Source organism: Panicum virgatum, chromosome 9N, assembly GCF_016808335.1.
Source record: "Panicum virgatum strain AP13 chromosome 9N, P.virgatum_v5, whole genome shotgun sequence".
In the NCBI taxonomy this organism is placed as follows: Eukaryota; Viridiplantae; Streptophyta; class Magnoliopsida; order Poales; family Poaceae; genus Panicum; species Panicum virgatum.
Window position 1 is genome coordinate 6820859 of NC_053153.1, and position 19900 is coordinate 6840758.

Below are 19900 nucleotides of genomic sequence, written 5' to 3' on the forward strand. Positions count from 1 at the left end.
TTTCGCCTGGTTTGGTTTGCGTGGGCTGAAATGGGGCAGCTTGCGGGCGTTGGGCCGCCCAAATACACGTCACTCACGTGCACTGCGAGAGGGTTACTTGCTTTTTTCTCTTTCCTTGTTGTGCCCGTAATAACAGGCTAACTGATGGATGAGTAAAGACATAGCTATGAACGCGCGACTTGCATCAATTGGTATTGGCATTACGTTTCATGAATAATTTCACTTAAACCAATAGATTATCGAGACCTTCAGTCTTAACTTAGATATGTATTAGGATGAACTAATATTCGCATCATCCTATTAGTCTCTAAGTAACATGAAAAGTTAATAGTTGCACTGCTTCTAACAGCATGGTAATTTAGGATAATATTTTTTTTCATAACACATTCTTGTTGCTCATTCTTAAAGACTCGTCACATATAGTGAGCTTTTGGTCCAAGGCAACTTGTAGCATCCCTTTTTATGATACATTTCTCGTCTACTCCCTCTATCCTGAAATGTAAAGTATTCCAACATTTTTATCGACTCAAATTTTTTTCAAGTTTGATCAAATTTTTAGAGAGAAACATAAAAATTTATAACACCAAACATATCCATTATAAAAATATATTTAATGAAGAATCTAATGGTACATATTTGATATCATAAATATTATTACTTTATTGTATAAATTTGGTCAAATTTGAAAAACTTTGACTCTCTAAAAATGCTGGAATGACTTACATTTCAGGATGGAGGGAGTATCCCTTAAGAACTTAAGGGTAGAGAGATAGCGATATGTAGCCTAATGAAGGACGGATTTGGCCGTGTTTAGTTTACTTTTGGTGAAAAAATTTTCAAAGGAATCTTGCATGCATGGCCCATTAAACGAAGTCTATTTGCAAAACCTTTTTTAGTTTTCACAGATGGGTGTAAATTTGCGAGCCGAACCTAATTAGTCCATGATTAGATACATTAATGCTATAATAACCGTGCTCTAATCATCCTCTAACCATACGGTCAAAGGCCTCATTAGCTACAGTACTGCTACAGTACCAAGGGGTGTGGAGATAGTTTTATAATTTGGCTTTATTTAGTACCTGTAATTAGTGGTCAAAACTGCGAAATTTTTTTCACGCCAAACCAAACGCGGCCATTATCGGACTCACCAAAAGTAGTACAACCCTTATCGTATCTTAGCGGTGCGGCTGCCGATGCAGCTTCTAAGAGCTAGCATGACATGTTGTAGCCTAGATCTGGTAAAATGGACTCAGTTATCTATATCCGATGGATTTTTACATGGCAATTGATTATATTGTTACTTTTAGAGCTTTTTATGTTAGTCTTCATGCAATATGCTAGGAAAGCCGTGTTTGGTTGAAACCACCAAAAATTTTTCACAAAAAGACGAATGCATGCATGAAGTACTAAATGAAGTTTATTTGCGAAACTTTTTCACGGATGGGTATAATTTTTCGAGACGAATCTAATGACGGTATACTGCAATAACCATCCTCTAATCGTGCGGTCAAAGATCTCATTAGATTGGTCTCGCGAATTTATCAGGGGTCCTGCAGGTGGTTTTGTAATTAGACTTTATTTAATACTTTAAATTAGTGGTCAAAAAGTCAAACCAAACACGGCCAAAGTAGATATTTTTTACATGTTCTCACAACAAAAGCAAAACACCTATTAACCATGATTGCAGCACTAGTAGTTGGATCTAAGTATGTCTTTAAATACAAACATGTTCTATTAAAAAATAACCCAAAATACTTATAGTGCCTACTTCCAAATTACACTTTTGTAATGCAAAAATAATAGTTCTAAAACATCACCTAGCACATTATTATAAAATATTGGCATCTACCATCATATCAAAATTAATCCAGTTCCATATGCTTTCATTTAAACATTAAACAGTGTCTATCATCTAGTTATACACTGGAAGTCAAAGACCGAAGGGAAAAAATATTATATCATGTATCGTGACACACAATATAAGTGTAAATATCCTGTGGTGAAATTTAAAAGAAATAATCTTACAACTCGTTAAGGAATAAGAACTATAATAAGAAAAATATATAATCCGCTAAATGTAACAAGAATCCCGTATTTTTTTAGAATTGCTAGATCTAGCGCCATCATAGATTTGATTAACCAGTACACATGGGTATTGAGTATTCACACAAGCATCAAGTATTGAACGCATATGTATGCTATTATGTTGTTTATACCCTTCTGCTTCCATGACTAATGGTTTTGCATTAGAAGAGCATTGACCCTAAACATTTTTTTAAAAAAAACATTATGGACCCTAAACTTCAAATGTCAAGGTGCTGTACAATTCTTTGCACACCATTGTTCGCTAAGTCGGGTGGTCTTTAAATTTAAAAGTAAAGTAGCAAAAATTATTTTAAAATTAAGCAAAGATATTTGAATGTGGCTAGCAAAGCCCGGGAAAAGGAAGGCTGAAGGAAAAAGCTGCAGAGAGACAGAACGAAATAGGAAGGAAGGAAGGAATTATTTTTTTAAATTAAGCAAAGATATTTGAATGTCCTTCACAGAGGAGCATTGACTCGCTGGACCTCTTTCCCCCGAAAGCCGCGTAGCCCCCGAAAGCCGCGTAGCCCCCGATAGCCACAAGGCCAGAGCCGCTCTCCCAGAAAAACAACCAACCGGCCCCGACTCCCGACTCCCGAGACCCCCAGCGAGAAACTAAAAAAGCCCAAATGGCGGGGGGGAGGTCGTCGTCTCCCCTCCCAGCGATCCCCTCCCACCGCGACGCCATTTCCGCCACTCCATGATCACTTGGGTTTCGCTCTTCTCCCCATAAACCCTCGTCCCGATGCGCTGGTGGAGGCGCTCTGGTTCTCCCTCCGGCTCCTCCCAATCATCGCCCGCATCCACGCCCGCGTCCCCCGCGCGCGCCTCCACCTCCCGCCTCATCGGCGGCGGGGGCAGCGGCCCCAGCTCCCGCCGCGATGGAGGTGGGGGTAGCGGCGAACCGCAGCCGCGGCTGAGCAGGGCGCGTCGGATGCGCTACGTCGTAGACGACCTCGAGGCCGGGGTCCCCGCGATCGGCGTGGACCCTACGGCGAGGAGGGACGCGGCGGCCGGGTTCGGGCTTGCGACCGCGAGCTCGACGCCGATCTTGAGGTCGCCGAGTAACATGGAGGTGGCACCAGCGAGATCGTCATCGACGCCCATGCTGCTACCGCATCCGCTGCCCCTGCCAGGAGATGGGGAGCCTTCGTACCGCGGGACAGGGAGGCCGCTTCCGTCACCGACGCCGAGGATGACCGACGGGGAGTGGAACTTGCCTGCAGCGGAGGCACCAGGGGTTTTAGAGACTGGGAGTGAAAGGATGCCGCCATTGCTCGCGCGGAGGTGATTCATTCTTAGTTCTTATTATGTTTGATCCTCGCTAGCCAAATTCACTCCTAATTTGATTAGTGTGCTTGTAAATCATGACGCGAGTAAGGGTGTCACATTCACAGCTTGAGGATTCCCGAGTCAGTTTATGATTGTTGATTACTAGCAATCTGTGCATTTCAAAAAGAGTGAGATATCAGACACTTAGTTTTGGGCAGGTTATCTTGCAGTGAAAGAACAATTTTAGGGGTGCCTACGGGGTTTAGAGACCAGGGGATGGTATCATTTGCTGTAGGGTATAGTGATTTTGATGATATGGACATCAGGGTTCAGGGATGGAGCTTTCAGATATGGATTGTGATTTTAGTAACTTGATGAGTAGTTGTAGGATGTTACTAACTCATGTTTATTGGAGATCATGACATCAGGTTACATTAGGATGATACATCACAGAATTATATTTCTTATGTACTTACGCACATGTATTGAGTTGTGATGATCTGTGCACATGATGCTTTCACTACAGATTTCTGCATATAACGATCCATAAAATTGCATACAATGATTCTCTATCTTGAATAGATATTAACATGATGGAAAGAAGTAGCTTAGGATGGGATTTTAATAGATGAATGACTTGGTGACTTGCTGTATTGTCATTGGTTGAAGTGGATTCCTGTGAAGCTTCTAAACTGAACTGAAATACTCGACAAGTTTAGGATCGTTAAATCAAATTACTGTTGAAACAATCTAGTTCAGTAGTGCTATTAATAAGTTTACCATGAACAGTAAAGATGCACAACACTTCATTTTTTTTATAGCTTGCTTCTTTTGAACATTTGTACTCTCCATGACTCATTTCTTAAACTATTTCCATTTCGTGAATGTGTTTTGTGTTCCTTTGGAGCACTGCAATTCTGCATCACTGGTGATTCTGATGTTCATATGTGTGAATTCTGATGTTTTGTCTATGGTAATAGAGTGGTGGCCCAAACTCTACCAAAGACTCACGAGCACAATGACTTTCGGTTAAATGGGACTACTTGTGGTCAACGGAGAAAAGCTTTCAAAGAGAAATTCCAGGATAAGAACTCAGATGAGACTTTGAACTTCAGATTGAACATTCCTGCTAGGAGTGCACCAAGTAGTGGGTTTTCGAGCCCTGTGCAAAGTCCCCGAAGATTGAGCAATGTAGACTTCTCATCTGCTGCAATATCCATCCAAGATACCAATGTATGGTCAGCACGGTCTATCTGGTCTTCTGATCTGACGGGATCTTCGCCTCCTTCTGCCTCACCTGACAAATTTGCGGGTTGTCAGGAGCGTTCTCCTTGCTCAAGTCCACTGAGAAGTCCAGTTTTAAGATCAAGAAACCCAAGTGCACCTCCATCACCAATGCATCCAAAGTTGTTTCTTGAGAACCATGTTCCTCGTAATGAAGGCAATGGAAGTGCCAGTTTTCACCCGTTGCCTCTCCCTCCTGCTTCTGTAAGCCCAAAGCAGACAAATACTAACCACCAGGTAGTTTCAAAAGTTGAGATGCCGTCAGTGGCTGGTCAATGGCAAAAAGGAAAACTCCTAGGCAGTGGAACATTTGGATGTGTATATGAGGCCACTAATAGGTATACTATTGTACTTTTATCATCATAGAAGTCATGGTTGTTACTTTATTTTGGATTCTGAATGTTATTCTCTTTCTTCTACATATAGGCATACTGGAGCTCTTTGTGCCATGAAAGAGGTCAACATAATTCCAGACGATGCTAAATCGCTTGAGTCTCTTAAGCAATTGGAACAGGTTTGGACTTATTTCTTTGCTGTTTATTCTGCACTGATGGTATCACTACAATCAAATTTATATGATTGTTCCCTACCAAATTTGTTTACCTTCATGGGATTTAAGTAACAAAAATTTGCCTTTGCTTATATTTTATTTGCATTCCTTTTGTACCTCCTGTGATTCTACATACTGTATGATTCTCAAGTTCAAACCAATTTCAGGAATTTTATTGAATAATGCTAAACTGATTGTGGCATAGTACTATCTTCTTCTGCATGAAAATTCTGCAAGCATGCACTTATTTTGTTCACCGGCTCTGACATTTGTTTTCAGGAAATTAAGTTTCTTAGTCAATTCAAGCATGAAAACATAGTGCAGTACTATGGCAGTGAGACTGTAAGTTCTCTTTGTTCATGTTACATGCATTTAGTATTTACCGTGCCAGTTTTGAGTGATATGTAATGGCTATTTGTTGAACCCTTGCAGATTGAAGATAGATTCTACATATACCTGGAATATGTTCATCCTGGTTCAATCCATAAGTATGTTCATCAACATTGTGGATCACTGACAGAATCAGTCATCCGTAACTTCACGCGACATATCCTCAAGGGTCTTGCTTTCTTACATAGCCAGAAGATTATGCATAGGTAACTTATCTGTTTCCTTCTTTTCAATGTTTTAAAATAACAATATCTCAACTTTGCCTATTAATTAGCCTAACAGCTTAATAGTTCTTACATTTTTTACCATATCCATTTAGCATAGATAGTACCTTTTCGTTGCCCTTTTGGTTTCAGTGTTTGTTCACTTTGTTCTGTTTTCTTAAGCTAAAAGCTTTATCTAGATTCTTCTGGAGGCTTGTTTACACCAACCTATGTTGTATATTAGCAAGTATCCTCTTCTTTTGCAATCTGGAATCACCCAATCTTCTTTTGGACCATTCTATTGCTGAGTTTTGCATATATCAGGTTCTTGTATTATGATGAAAATGTACAAGTGTACCTAAATATAGCTTTGCTCTTGCAGGGATATCAAAGGTGCAAATTTGTTAGTGGATATTAATGGTGTAGTGAAATTGGCTGACTTCGGAATGGCTAAGCATGTGAGTTCCAAATTACCTATAGTTTTATGTTATTCACTATTACACACAAAATTATCCATTAGTCAGTACCCCTGAATTGTTTGTCAAAAACTTACCTCTCTTAAGCTTATCATTACCACATTGAAGATAACAATAGTATGTTCATCCATTTCATGGCAACAATCTCAACAATAATATGTTCATCCAAGCACCTGCTTCTCTCTCTTAGATGGTGCATGAGAAATTGTGACCATAATGATTGCTGTGCGTAAATATGCTGCTCAACACAAATATTTGATATATGGAGTAGCCACCTAGGATTAGTATCTTGAATCACATTGGAGATGTTGCAATAGGATTGCACTATAGGGTAGATTTGTGGAGTGTGAGATCCTACTGATTCCACCAAAGATACTTTATCCAAAATCTACCATGTATTTCAACAACGATCCATGCAATTTTACATAGATGCCTCCAGTTAAAAAAGTTGAAGTCTAAATGAATGATCTACACAAGGTATAAAATCGCGGGCTAAGACGTGTAGCGGAACCCCTTCCAAAAAGCTAAGAGAGCTATAGCGAAAGCTATAGCGGAGCTATCCATTTAGCGGTTTGCAAAAAAAATATGCATAATGTGGCTAATAACATTAGTAATGCAACCAATTTCAGCAAAATTTTCATAGCCATACGTCCATAATACATATAAAATTAGAAGCATAATTGGTCTAACATTCTAAAATAGACTCAACACGTCTCTTGACTGCCTAACTGTGCCCGTGATGCTTTGTCTATGGTCCACCCTAGTTATATTGATTCTTTATTTCTTTTGGCTACATCTTTAGCGGAAGTAGCGGACATTTATTATCACTAAATCCTATAAAAAAACCCCTATAGCGGACATAGCGGACAAATATTGTATAGCGTAGCGGGAGATCTCTTAAAAAGCTAATAGCGGACAATAGCGAGCTATTAACGGGCTATTTTGTACCTTGGATCTACATTATAACAGTTTTCCAAGTTTTGCATTACTTTCTGTGGGGTGAATCCTGATTAATATAGCAGTCATTTTTGTCCTGTAGACAATAGACATATATATTATTGGTTACCCTTAGCCTTTATAGTTGATCTTTTCTTTTTCTGCACATTTTCTTATCTTTTCAGCTGAGTACTGCAGCTCCTAATCTTTCATTGAAGGGAACACCATACTGGATGGCTCCTGAGGTACGACCTGGTTATTCATGTTAATTTCATCATTTTCTTCTCTCTCCTGATTGCAACGAGGCTGATTATTCTCATGTGATGTGCCTGCTCTTTTTTGCATGTCATTCAGAATATACAGTGTTGCAAACAAAAAAAAAAGATCTTGTTAATCTAGTAGTGTCCCAGTTTTCCTTTTTTGGAAAGTCCAATGTGAAGTGAATAAAGAAATTATTTGAGAAAAAATGAACAAAGAAGTTGAACCAGGAAGTTGGCACAACATTTAGTGAAAGTTGCCTTATGAATGAGAACGTTAGCTGACATATTTACTATTTCATATAAACAGTTTGTCATCTCTAGAATTTCATCCTTGTTAAGCAAAGTTCAAAAGAAGCTGCCACATTTTCTCTCATAGGTTTAGAAAGTATCATGTTGATCAAAAAAGAAAAAAAAGTCTACACTGTTAATTGGTATTTAACGGTCTACACTGCTAAATACCTGGAATTTGGAATAAAATGTAAATACAATTAGGAGTTGATTTCCACAAAGTGGTAAGAATAATACAAAGATGCTGGGTGAACAAGGCTAAATTCACAGACTTTGCCCAGAGCCCATATGATCCAAGCTGAGTCACTGGCCAGTGCCTGGAGCACTCTTCACAGCCCTGCATGCATGCATGCACGGTCAAATTGATTCACCCAGGCGAGAACTGCCTTCCCCATGATCTCGTGGCACTGGGCCGGGAGAGGGAACCTCGTGTTGGTGTATATTGAGCCCATGTGTATAGAGGCCCATCTAGAGGCTCATGTATATGAATTATATATACCCACCCTTCTAGGGTTGGAGGAATATATCTCATTATTCTCTCCATCATGGTATCATTAGCCTAGGGTTCCTCCCTCCTCTCTCCACCCTCCAACTGCCGCCGGCAGCCATGGCCGGCCGCCGGCCCCTCCTCCCCTCTCCTCCTTCCCTTCCCGTCCCTCCACTTCCCCTGCTCCGGCCGGATCCCCTGTTCTTGCAGCCGCCGCCGCTTGGGGTACCTTCCGCCGGCCGCCTCCCCTACTTCTGCCCGACCCCGCCGCCGCCGCCGTTGGGGCGCGCGCGCAGGGGCCCGGGACCCAGCCGCCGCTGCGGCCGCTGGCGCGCGAGCTGGCGCGGCTGGCGCGGGGGGCGCGGCCTGGACCCCTGTGGCCGTCGCCCTTGCCGCCATCCCTGAACTGTCCGCGGGTGCAGGGGCGGGGGGGGGGGACGCGGCGGGCGGGGATACCCGATCCGGCGCCCCCTTCGCCGTCCGGGCCCGATCCGGTGCCCCCGGGGCCCGATCCGTCGTTTCCCCTGCCGCCGGGACCTCCAGAGCCGCCGCAGCCACCGTCCGGGCAGCCCGCGGCCGTCTCGGCCTGGCGCGGCCCGGCGCGCCCTTGCAAGCCGGTGCGCCACGCCGCGGTCGACGACCTGCGCGGCGCCGCCTCGCACCTCAAGGCCTACGAGCGCGCGCAGGAGATACTGCGGGACCTCGAGGCCAAGCTCGCCCAGGTTATGCGGGCGCACGCCGCGCAGGCCGCCGTCGCGCACGCCGCACAGGCCGCCAACTCCCTCGCCGCCGCACAGGCCGCGCGGGCCGCCGCCTCTCTCGCCGCAGCGCACGCCGCGCACGGCCGCGCCGCCTCCGGCGCGTGGCTGCCCCAGGGTGCCGCCGCCGCACCGGTCGCCGGATCCGCGCAAGCCGTCGCGCCCAGGGACCCCGCGCGGGCCGCTGCCTCTGCTGTGCTGCCCCTGCCTGCGCCCGCGACGGCCGCGCTGGCCATGGCGCGCGTGCCCGTGCCCGCGCCCGCGTGGCCTGTGTTCGGAATGCCCCCCGCGGTCGCGCCGTTCTGGACCCCGCCCGCTCAGCCCGGCCAGCAGCCGACCTGGCCTGGGGGTGGGATCAGGCCGCACTGGCGTAGTCTTTCAGCGCCATGGGGCTGACGTCGCCGGTCAGCACCGAGTGGATCGCCGACTCGGGTGCCTCCTTCCACACCACCCATGATGCCGGTATCCTCTCTTATGTCTGACCCCCACACCCCTCTTGTCCTTCCATCATGGTTGGTGACGGGTCTTGCCTTCCTGTCACCGCAGTGGGTTCTGCTCCTGGTTCTTTTCGTCTTCCCAATGTCCTTCTTGCTCCTCAGATGGTTCATAACCTTCTTTCTATTCGTCAGTTTACAGCTAACAATTCTTGTTCCATCGAATTTTACTCTTTTGGCCTCACTGTAAAGGATTCGGCCTCCCGGCGTCCGCTCCTCCGGTGTGACAGCCCGGGGCCCCTTTACACTCTTCGCCTCCCGTCTTCCGCTGCTCCGCCTTCGCCTTCTTCATCGTCTGCCGCTTTTGCCGCGACGCCGTCTTTCACCACCTGGCACCGCCGTCTTGGTCGCCCCGGCCGCGACATTCTGGCTCAGCTCAGTCGTAGTACCGATGTTCCTGGTACTAGGGCTCCTGCTGAGCACCTCTGCCATGCGTGCCAGCTTGGTTGTCATGTTCGACTCCCTTTTTCTTCTTCTTCGCATGCGACGCATGCCTTTGATCTTGTTCACTGTGACCTGTGGACTTCTCCTGTTCTTAGCCTTTCTGGCTATAGATACTATCTGGTGGTTGTCGATAATTTCTCACACTACTCTTGGATTTTTCCTTTGCGCGCAAAGTCTGAGACCTTCCCCACCCTCCACTTCTTTGTCTGGGTGTCCACTCAGTTCGGCCTCACCATTAAGGCCGTCCAGTGTGACAACGGGCGGGAGTTTGATAACTCCACTTCCCGTTCCTTCTTCCTCTTTCGAAGTGTTCAGCTGCGTATGTCTTGTCCGTATACTTCTCCTCAGAATGGCAAGGCTGAGCGGATGATTCGCACGACGAACGACGTCGTGCGCACCCTTCTGATCCAGGCCTCTCTGCCCCCGCGCTTCTGGGCTGACATAGTCACATAGTTCCCGGGTCGATCGGGTCGTGGATCGGGGTCGAGGATCGAGGGTCGAATGTGTATAAAAATGCGGGTCGAAGGGAGTAGTTTGGAACGAATGACCCCAATTAATCCGGGTCGACCCTCCGGGTCGATGACACAAGTCACGTAGATCTCATATGTCCTACAATTAGAGATGTGTGGTCTGGCAAAGATATAAAAGCAAAAAAGGAGAGAAAAGAAACTTGGGTTGCCCATGTTGGCCCAAATAGCCCATTACTCATCTAACGTAACCCTATCTTTGAGTCGCTGGTTGTTGCACGTCGCATGCTGCAGCCGCCGCCGCCATCTCTTTCCTCCCCGTTCTGCTTCTGCTCTGCACCGCTTTCACCAATATGGTAGCTTACTGCAGCATCCGGCACCATCCGAGAACAAAATTGGTAGTCCATGGCTCTCTCATGCCTCCGCAGTCCGCACTCCACTAGCGAGACCCGCCGGCATGGTCTGTCATCTGCGCTCTACTGGGAGGCCGGCCGTGTGCGCTCCGGTGGTGAATCGGGATGTGAACTAGCTAGAATTGGGTCGACGACCCTGGTCGTCCCCGACCCTCGATTTGGGACGACGTTCTCGGGTCGAGGAACGTGAGGTCGACCCCGAATCTGGTGACTATGGGGCTGAGAGCTTCCACACCGCCACCTACTTGCTTAACTGTCTTCCGTCCACTGCTTCTCCTGCTCCCACTCCACACCACGCTCTTTTCGGTACCCCTTCTCGCTACGACCACATTCGGGTCTTCGGGTGTGCGTGTTACCGTAACACCTCCGCCACTGCTCCTCACAAGCTGGCGCCCCGCTCGACTCGTGTGTTTCTTGGTTACTCCCCTGACCACAAGGGGTACCGATGCTTTGATCTCACCTCTCGCCGCGTCCTGATCTCCCGACATGTCATCTTTGACGAGTCAGATTTCCCCTACTCCACCTCCTCCACACTCTCTCCTGACCCCGAGCTGGAGTCCCTGTTTTCGACTGACCCGGTGGTTCAGCCACCGTTACCTGTCTGTCCTTTTCCTGCAGGTTTTCCCGGCAAACCGGCACTGCTTCCGGTGATCCCTGCTGCGCCGAGCGCGGCCCCGATGCCCGCGGTCGCGGCACGCGCGGCCCCCAAACCTCCGGTCCTGCCGCGCGCGGACCCGGTGTCTCCTGCTGCACCACGCGCGGCCCCGGTGCCTTTCCCTGTACCTGCGCGGTACGCTCAGCCGGTGCAGGTGTACCGGCGTCGTTCGGCGCCGACACCGGTGCCGCCTCCGGCTCCGGAGGCTCCTGCGGCGCCTACACCGGAGTCGTCGCTGCCGCCTCCTACACCGGAGCCGCCGCCGCTCCCGCTGACTCGTTCTCAAGTTGAGCCGGCGGTGTACCACCCACCAGTCATCCATCGGGATCCTCGGCATATCCATCCCATGGCGACTCGGCGGATGACGTCTCTCGCTCCTGGCCTGTGCACCAGCTGGATGTAAAGAATGCCTTTCTTCACGGCACTCTGGTAGAGACAGTGTACTGCTCTCAGCCAGCGGGATTTGTGGACTCGAGTCGTCCGGATATGGTCTGCCGGCTCAACAAGTCTTTCTATGGTTTGAAGCAGGCTCCTCGGGCTTGGTACTATCGGTTCGCCACATTCCTGCTGACTTTGGGATTCACCGAGGCCAAAGCTGACACTTCTCTGTTCATCTACCGCCGTGGGGATGAGACTGCCTACCTGCTGCTCTATGTGGATGATATTGTGCTCACCGCCTCAAGTCAGCAGTTGCTTGAGCGCGTCATCTCCTCTCTGCAGCAGGAGTTTGCTATGAAGGATCTTGGTCAGCTCCACCACTTCTTGGGCGTTACTGTTGAGACTCGCCCGTCTAGCCTGTTCCTTCACCAGCGGCAGTATGCACTCGACATTCTGGAGCGGGCTGGGATGACTGATTGCAAGCCATGCTCCACTCCTGTCGATACTCAGGCGAAGCTGTCTGCTGATCTGGGTGATCCCGTGGCTGATCCTACTGCCTACTGAAGCCTTGCCGGTGCCTTGCAGTACCTGACCTTCACCCGGCCGGATCTCACCTATGCCGTTCAGCAGGTCTGTCTTCACATGCATGATCCCCGGGAGTTTCACCTTGCTGCGCTGAAGCGTCTCCTCCGCTACGTCCGTGGCACTGTTGGCTTCGGCTTAGTTCTTCACCGCTCTCCCACCTCTGAGCTGGTGATCTACACCGACGCTAACTGGGCTGGCTGCCCGGACACTCGCCGCTCCACTTCCGGCTACGCCGTCTTCCTGAGCGGCAACCTGGTCTCCTGGTCGTCCAAGCGGCAGCCGGTTGTCTCCCGCTCCAGTGCGGAGGCGGAGTACCGGGCTGTCGCTAACGGCGTGGCGGAGGCGTCTTGGCTCCGACAGCTCTTGGCGGAGCTCCACAGCCCGCTCGCCAAGAGCACGCTCGTCTACTGCGACAACGTCAGTGCCGTGTATCTCTCCACCAACCTCGTCCAGCATCAGCGGACGAAGCATGTGGAGATTGACTTGCACTTCGTGCGCGACAGAGTCGCCATCGGCGATGTTCGGGTACTCCATGTCCCGACTACCTCCCAGTTTGCTGACATCTTCACCAAGGGACTGTCCTCCTCGACCTTCTCGGAGTTTCACTCCAGTCTAAATGTAGCCGGTGGCTAGTTGTGGCTGGGGGGAGGGGGTATTAGCCCTTTGTACTCTCTTCTTGTCCAGTCTTTTGAACACCGCTGCGCCGGTTGTTCAGACTACGGGGGTGTTGGCTTTCTTGTTGTCCAGTCTTGAACACCGCTGTGCCTGTAGTTCAGACTGCGGGAGGGGGTTGGTGTATATTGAGCCCATGTGTATAGAGGCCATCTATATGAATTATATATACCCACCCTTCTAGAGTTGGAGGAATACATCTCATTATTCTCTCCATCACCTGGAACAAGGTGCAGCAGGAGACAGGCCTGAGAGTTGGAGGAATACGTCTCATTATTCTCTCCATCACCTGGAACAAGGTGCGGCAGGAGACAGGCCTGCTGGACTGCAGCACGAGCTGTGGAGCTGCTGGCTTATGGTCTGACTGGAGTGGGGACCTATATTTTTCAATTTCAAAGTCTGACCTATAGAATTCTTATGATGCAAGTTTTCCTAGCATGGACTATGGTCTATGGTTTCTTAATTATGAATCTAGGAAAAACATCTTATAATGCTATGTGACGATCACATTGTCCTCTGCCTCTGACATTGAGACAACACGCCAGCAGAAGCGCTCGAGCGCATCACTTGCTGCTTTGCCTCAAGCCATCTTAGGCAGGAGTTTGAAAGAGAGAGGCATGTCTTCAATCTAAGAGCAATTCCAAGAGCCTCTCTAAAATAAGTTGGCTAGCTAAAAATAGCAAACTTGGGATAAAAATAGGATCCAACAGACTCTCCAAACCCTTGCATAGCAATCTGGCTCTGTATTGAGCCCTCTCCGTTCGTCATTTTCCCCTAACCCCCACTGCTCGCTATCGCTTCCTCTGGTCCTCCAGCGAGCCCCCTCCGCGCCCCTCCCAGCGAGCTGGGCAGCGTGGCCTGCGTCCGCCTCCGCGGCGAGGAGGACCCGCGGCAGCGCGCTCGGCGAGGTGGAGCGGTAAGCCCGTGCGGCCGCGCGGAACCAGGCAGCGCGGGCGCCGGCGCGCGATGCCGCTCCTGAGCCACGGCCACTTGGGCGCCTGCTGCTTCCTGAGCCACGGCCGCCGGATCTGTTGACGCGGCAGACTGGAGGGAGGCGGCGGCAGCGCACAGGAAGGAAGTGAGGGGGACTGAGAGTGGGGCGTCGGGTGGTCAGGGCCTCGCCTCGAGGCCAGTGAGCTTTGCTCGTCCAGAGGAACGAGGGAGGAGGAGGCAGATGGGCTGCAGCCTGCAGCGGCGGACGGGTGCCGGCATCCTCCTCGGCGTGGTCCTTGCAACCTGCTGCTGCCGCCGCCATGGATGGGAGCACAAGGAGGAGGTTGCAACCTGCTGCTGCTGCCGCCATGGATGGGAGCAAGAGGAGGGGAGTTGATGATTTTGTGGGGTCCACGCATCAGTGAGTTGGAGTGAGGAGAGGAGAGCTGGATATGAGGAGGGAGATTTAGCTAGTCTGTTGGAGGAAGAAGAGATATAGAGGGGGAATTCTAGCTAAATGACTAGCTAAGCAGAAGTTTGACTAGTATGATTTAGAGCAGGGGCGGAGCCAGGCTGAAGGATTAGGGGGGGCTGAGCCAACGTGTGATTGTGTTTAGGGGGGCTAAACACTGTTATTTGAATGCTAGACAAGATGATGAAGCATGGAGGCTCCATGTGCAGCCCCCCCTGGCTCCGCCACTGATTTAGAGAGTCTCTTGGAGATGCTCTAACGAGAATAATGGGCACTAGGAAAATATGCTACTAAAAAAATAACCATTCAATCTTCCCAAGGTAGGGTGTATTTGTTGATACTTTTAGTGGATACTTGCCTTCATGATTAATTTTCACATTAGATACTGTGATGACCTCTTGTAACAATTAAGTTTTATCACCTTGCTGGTGGCTGTGCTATTGTTTATTTTGTTTGAATAAATTACTTGCTTATTTCAAATTAGAGGTGTAGTGTAGTCACACTAATACATTTTTATATTGCAGGTTGTTCGGGCCACACTCGATAAAAATGCAGGTTATGATCTTGCTATTGATATTTGGAGCCTTGGTTGCACAATCATTGAGATGTTTACAGGAAAACCACCTTGGAGCGGTCTTGAAGGGGTAAGTTGTTTGTGGAGGTTTCCCTGTGTTTTGAGTTGTATTTATGTAATCGGAGTTAGAACATCTTTCTTTACCTTAAGTTCATCTGATGAATGCTGATAATTTGTTTTACATAGCACCTTGGCCTGATCGAAGATGTGAATACGAAACAAATAATGAATTTTTTATTGGTACATGTGTGATTGCCTGCCTAATCTTGGCCATATGAGATAACTCACTGTTTCCATTTATGGAGAGTGGTTTGTGATCAGCGGCCTAAAAAATGAATTGGTGTCTTAAGATTCTTAAACCATGAACTATGTATATTTTGTGGTGCTACAGCCTGCTGCAATGTTTAAGGTGTTGCGCACGGACCCACCAATCCCAGATAATCTGTCCCCTGAAGGGAAGGATTTTCTGAGATGCTGCTTCAAAAGAAACCCTGTTGAGAGACCAACAGCAAGCAAATTGCTTGAACACCCATTTATCCAAAATTCAAATCATTTCAACCAGCATGGCTCTACACCCTACAACCAGCATGGCTCTACACCCTCATTTGCAGCAATCAAATCCCCAGTAAGCTTTCCCACCTTTTCTTCTTCCTACATTCACATGATATCCAATGTTTCAACTTTGAAACTTTATGCACTTCTATAATTCAGCTCCTTGATGACAGGATACTGGGCACAACGGTGCAAGAGACAAAGTACCCTGGAAGAATGATTCGTGCATGAGAGGGAAACATGCAAATGGGTGAGTATTCTGTTATATTGATGAAAGGTTCGTGTTATTTGAGACTGTCAATTGTTAACCCCTGGCATTTTTTTTATTCTAGTAGTGAAACAAGCAGTGCTCGGTCTTCTGGGTCATTGGCGTTTCGATTGACAACACCCCTACCCAACTCAGGAACCAATACCTTGTCTCCTCCACCTTTGAGTTCGGCCTCCAGTTCTGGCTCTGCAGCCCATACACCAAATGGTATGAATTTTTCAGTCACATACCCTAAGCCTAGTCCATTGCCAAAGCCTAACGGGAAGGAAGCAATAAATTTGATTTTACATTGAAGCACGGCATGCCACCTATAACAATATCCTGGCCAAAAAGGCACACAAACAGTCTGAGGGTACCACCTTTCCCTAACCTCTGATCCGTGTATCGCCAGTCATATTTGACAATTTTCTGGGTGTTGTAAAGTATTTTCCATGTAAAGGAGATCGCCACGGTATGATCACAGGAAAATGCTGCTAAATGAGGGGACCTTGTGAAAGGGTGCCTAGCCGGATTGGTCAGGTGGCCTCAGTAGCACTCCTCAGGTGCTGGGTTCGACTCCTAGTGGGAGTGAATTTTAGGCTAAGGTTAAAAAAATCCCCTCGCCTGCCTACACGCCAAAGCACATGGAAATAGGTCCCGGCTCACCCGGCCCGCTCTCACACGGGTGGGGTAGGGGTTCGGGTGTTTTCTCGGCCTGCGTGAGGTCTTTTTCTTACATTAATGTCCGGAGGGCGGCTTGCCCCTCGCAGGTCGAGTTTTTTTTAGGGGGCCTTGTGAAGTCTGTTGTAATATTTGGTTCTGGGGGGAATGATTGCATTCCCCATGTAACATAGTATTTATTAGGATTTAGCTGTAGGTAAAACTAATGGTCCTGTTTGTCGACACATAGGACATTAGGTTTAGCATGTGTTGTTGATGTTGTATAATGGTCATACTTGATGTAATCATTGTTGATGATTTTTTGGGCCCAAGTAATAATATGTCAACTGGCAAGGTGGCTGCAGATCACGTATCAATTTCTTCGTCGTGGCATACTGCTCATTTGGTTGTTTATGAAGAAAGGGTTCATTCGTGTGACTTAACTGCCATTTCTTGACTCTTAGAGTTTGACCACCTTTTCGTGTGTACCCCTTACCAGACGATGCAACATTTTTGTGCATTGAACATAACATTAAGCGTGCTGGCGAGTGGTGTCATTGATTCTATATGATGTATTTCTTTGAAAGCTATAGGCTAATTGATTACGCAGGTTTTATTTCAACAGTGATGCGGTGTGTAGTGGGTAAGGAGTGGCAATCAGCATCCATGTTGAGATCTGTACTCTCCGGCTAACGGAGATAACTCTAATCATTACTTACAAAAAGCAACAACATACCATGCTGCCAATTAGTAATGTTAAAGTTATACAACAACATCAACAAAAAAAAACTAGCGGAACGCTTCATTATTGTTAGAAGATTGTGTAGCTGCCCTTTATGGGCTGTAGCTGGCTGGCCCTCTGGGCCTTGGGCGCCTAGCCGCACCAGCCTTGTTGGCTGCTGCGCCGGCCCTAGGGTTGATTAGTTAGGCAAGGACTCTCCTGATTGGCTCTGTTTCTATAAGCCCTAGGACTTCTTGCCTATATATGTGTACTACCCATGTACTCATCTAATCAATCAATCTGTTATCCGGTCATACTCTCTTTCATGGTATCACGAGTCCGGGTCTCCTCCCCGATTCGCCTTCGCCTTCTGCTGTCCTAGCGCGCCGGCACCCAGCCGTGCTGCGCCCACCTACTACGCGCCGGCAATCCGCCGTGCTACGCCCACCCCTGTGCGCCTGCTCCTGCAGTGCTGCACCCTACCCATGGCCAGGTCCCCTCCCCCATCTCCTACCGCCTCCGCTAAGGCTAGGGTTGCCGCCCAGCCGAAGCCGCCGCCGCTGCCGCCAAAGCCAAGGCGGATCGCCGCGCCGCCCGCGAGGCTGCCCGCACTCGCCTTGCCCAGGCGGAGGAAGAGGCTGCCGCTGCTGCTCGGGAGCGCGATGCGGCTGTTGCTCGCGTGTGCGACACCCAGGCGCGCGCTGAGCGCGAGCAGGCCGCCCTTCCCCTGCCTCCAACGACGAGGAGGACGGCAACCCTCCTGATCTGCACCACGCCCTGCTGCTTCACGAAGCTGCCGCCATTGTGAACCTTCATGCGCAAGCCGTGGCGGTTTAGAACATCAGGAGTCTGATCTCCGTCGTCCTCGACGTTTCCTCCGGCAACTACACTCGTTGGCGTGACCAGTTCCTGCTCACTGTTGGGAAATTCTCCCTTCAGGAGCACGTCCTCCCCGCCGATCCTGTCGCCACCTATCCAGACTGGGCACGCATGGATTGCGTTGTCAAGTACTGGATCCTCGGCACGATCTCGGACAACCTCGCCGACACCATCTCCTCGCGTGGCTCCACTGCTCATGACACCTGGGTCGCCATCGAGTCCCAGTTCCTAGGCAACCGCGAGACTCGAGCACTCTACCTCGACACCCAGTTCCGCGGCTTCGTCCAAGGTGATCTCTCCATCACTGACTACTGCAGGCGTCTGAAGCGTATGGCGGACGACCTCGGCGACCTTGGCGAGACGGTCACCGATCGCACGCTCGTCCTCAACCTCATCCGAGGCCTCAACGAGCACTACGCCAACATCGGCATGCATCTTCGTCGCAGCCATCCGTTCCCCTCGTTCCTTGAGGCTAAGGATGCGCTGCTTCTGGAGGAGCTCACCCTAAGGCACCAGGCTCCACGCCCACCGCCCTCGTCGCCTCACACGCTTCCGCCCCTGCCCCGGCGTCGGCAGGGGGCGACAGTGTAGGCGGTGGCAGTGGGGGCTCCGGGGGCGCCAACCCCAAGGCGCCCAAGAACCGCCGCAGCAAGCGCGGCAGCAAGAAGGACACCACTGGCGGCAACCAGGGCGGCCAAGGCTCCTCAGGCGGGAAAGGTGGCCAGTCTTGGCCCTCTTTCTGGAACCCCTGGATCGGGTCCATCCAGATGTGGCCCGGTTCCAGGCCTCCCCTCGCGCCGATTCCTCAGCCTCGGCCTGCTCAGCACCAGCAGCAGCACCCCCAGTACCAGCAGCAAGCGCTGCTAGCCTACCAGCAGGCGCTGCTGTCTCAGCAGCAGCAGCAGCCGCCTACTCCCTCCAGCGTCTCCACCGCCTTTGGACAGTGGGCGCCTCCGTCACCGGGCTTCTACAACCTGCTTGCTGGTCTCCCTGCCTGGGACCAGCAGTCGCTTGCTTCAGCCATCAGCACTACTACGCTGAACCTGCCACAGAACACTGACTGGTATTTCAACACAGGTGCATCTTCTCATATGACTTCCCGTTTATCAGCCCTGTCTCGTTACCTGCCACCTCAGGGTCTCACATCTCCTTCCATTGTTGTCAGTAATGGTTCGTTACTACCTGTCACGGCCACTGGCTCTACTGACTTGTCTTCTTTTCGTCTTAATAATGTTCTTGTCTCACCACAGCTTATTAAGAACCTTATTTCAGTTCGCCAGTTCACTACCGACAATAATTGTTCTGTTGAGTTTGACCTGCTGGTTGTTCTGTGAAGGATCTTCTGTCCAGGAAGCTGATCGTCAAGTGCAATAGCTCCGAGGCCCTCTACCCACTGCACCTTCCTGCTACTCACTCCCTAGTCGCCTCCACCTCCCCCTCGCTGTGGCACCATCGCCTTGGACATCCCGGTCATGACGCTCTCGCCAAGCTTGCCTCCACTCTTCCGGCGTGCCCTAGTGATGGCGCCTCCACCCTGTGACATGTCAGCTTGGACGTCATACTCGTCTTTCGTTTAGTGCATCATCGTCTCGTGCTACTCATAATTTTGATCTAATACACTGTGATTTATGGACCTCCCCTATTGTCAGTGTATCTGGTTTCAAATATTATTTGGTTATTCTTGATGATTGCTCTCACCATTTGTGGACGTTCCCTTTATGTTTTAAGTCTGACACATATTCGACACTCACCAATTTCTTTGCTTATG

At 49.3% G+C, this 19900-nt stretch overlaps 1 protein-coding gene and 1 pseudogene across 1 annotated transcript; both read left to right on the forward strand.

Annotated features, from left to right (window-relative positions):
* The first annotated feature begins 2626 nt into the window (after positions 1-2626).
* On the forward strand, positions 2627-16909 carry LOC120689996 (annotated as a pseudogene).
* An 829-nt stretch (positions 16910-17738) lies between these two features.
* On the forward strand, positions 17739-19672 carry LOC120688648. Its single transcript, XM_039971045.1, has 4 exons — positions 17739-17932; positions 18099-18559; positions 18631-19195; positions 19483-19672. Exons 1-4 carry the CDS (start codon positions 17739-17741, stop codon positions 19670-19672), a joined length of 1410 nt encoding a protein of 469 aa, XP_039826979.1.
* Positions 19673-19900: the final 228 nt, after the last annotated feature.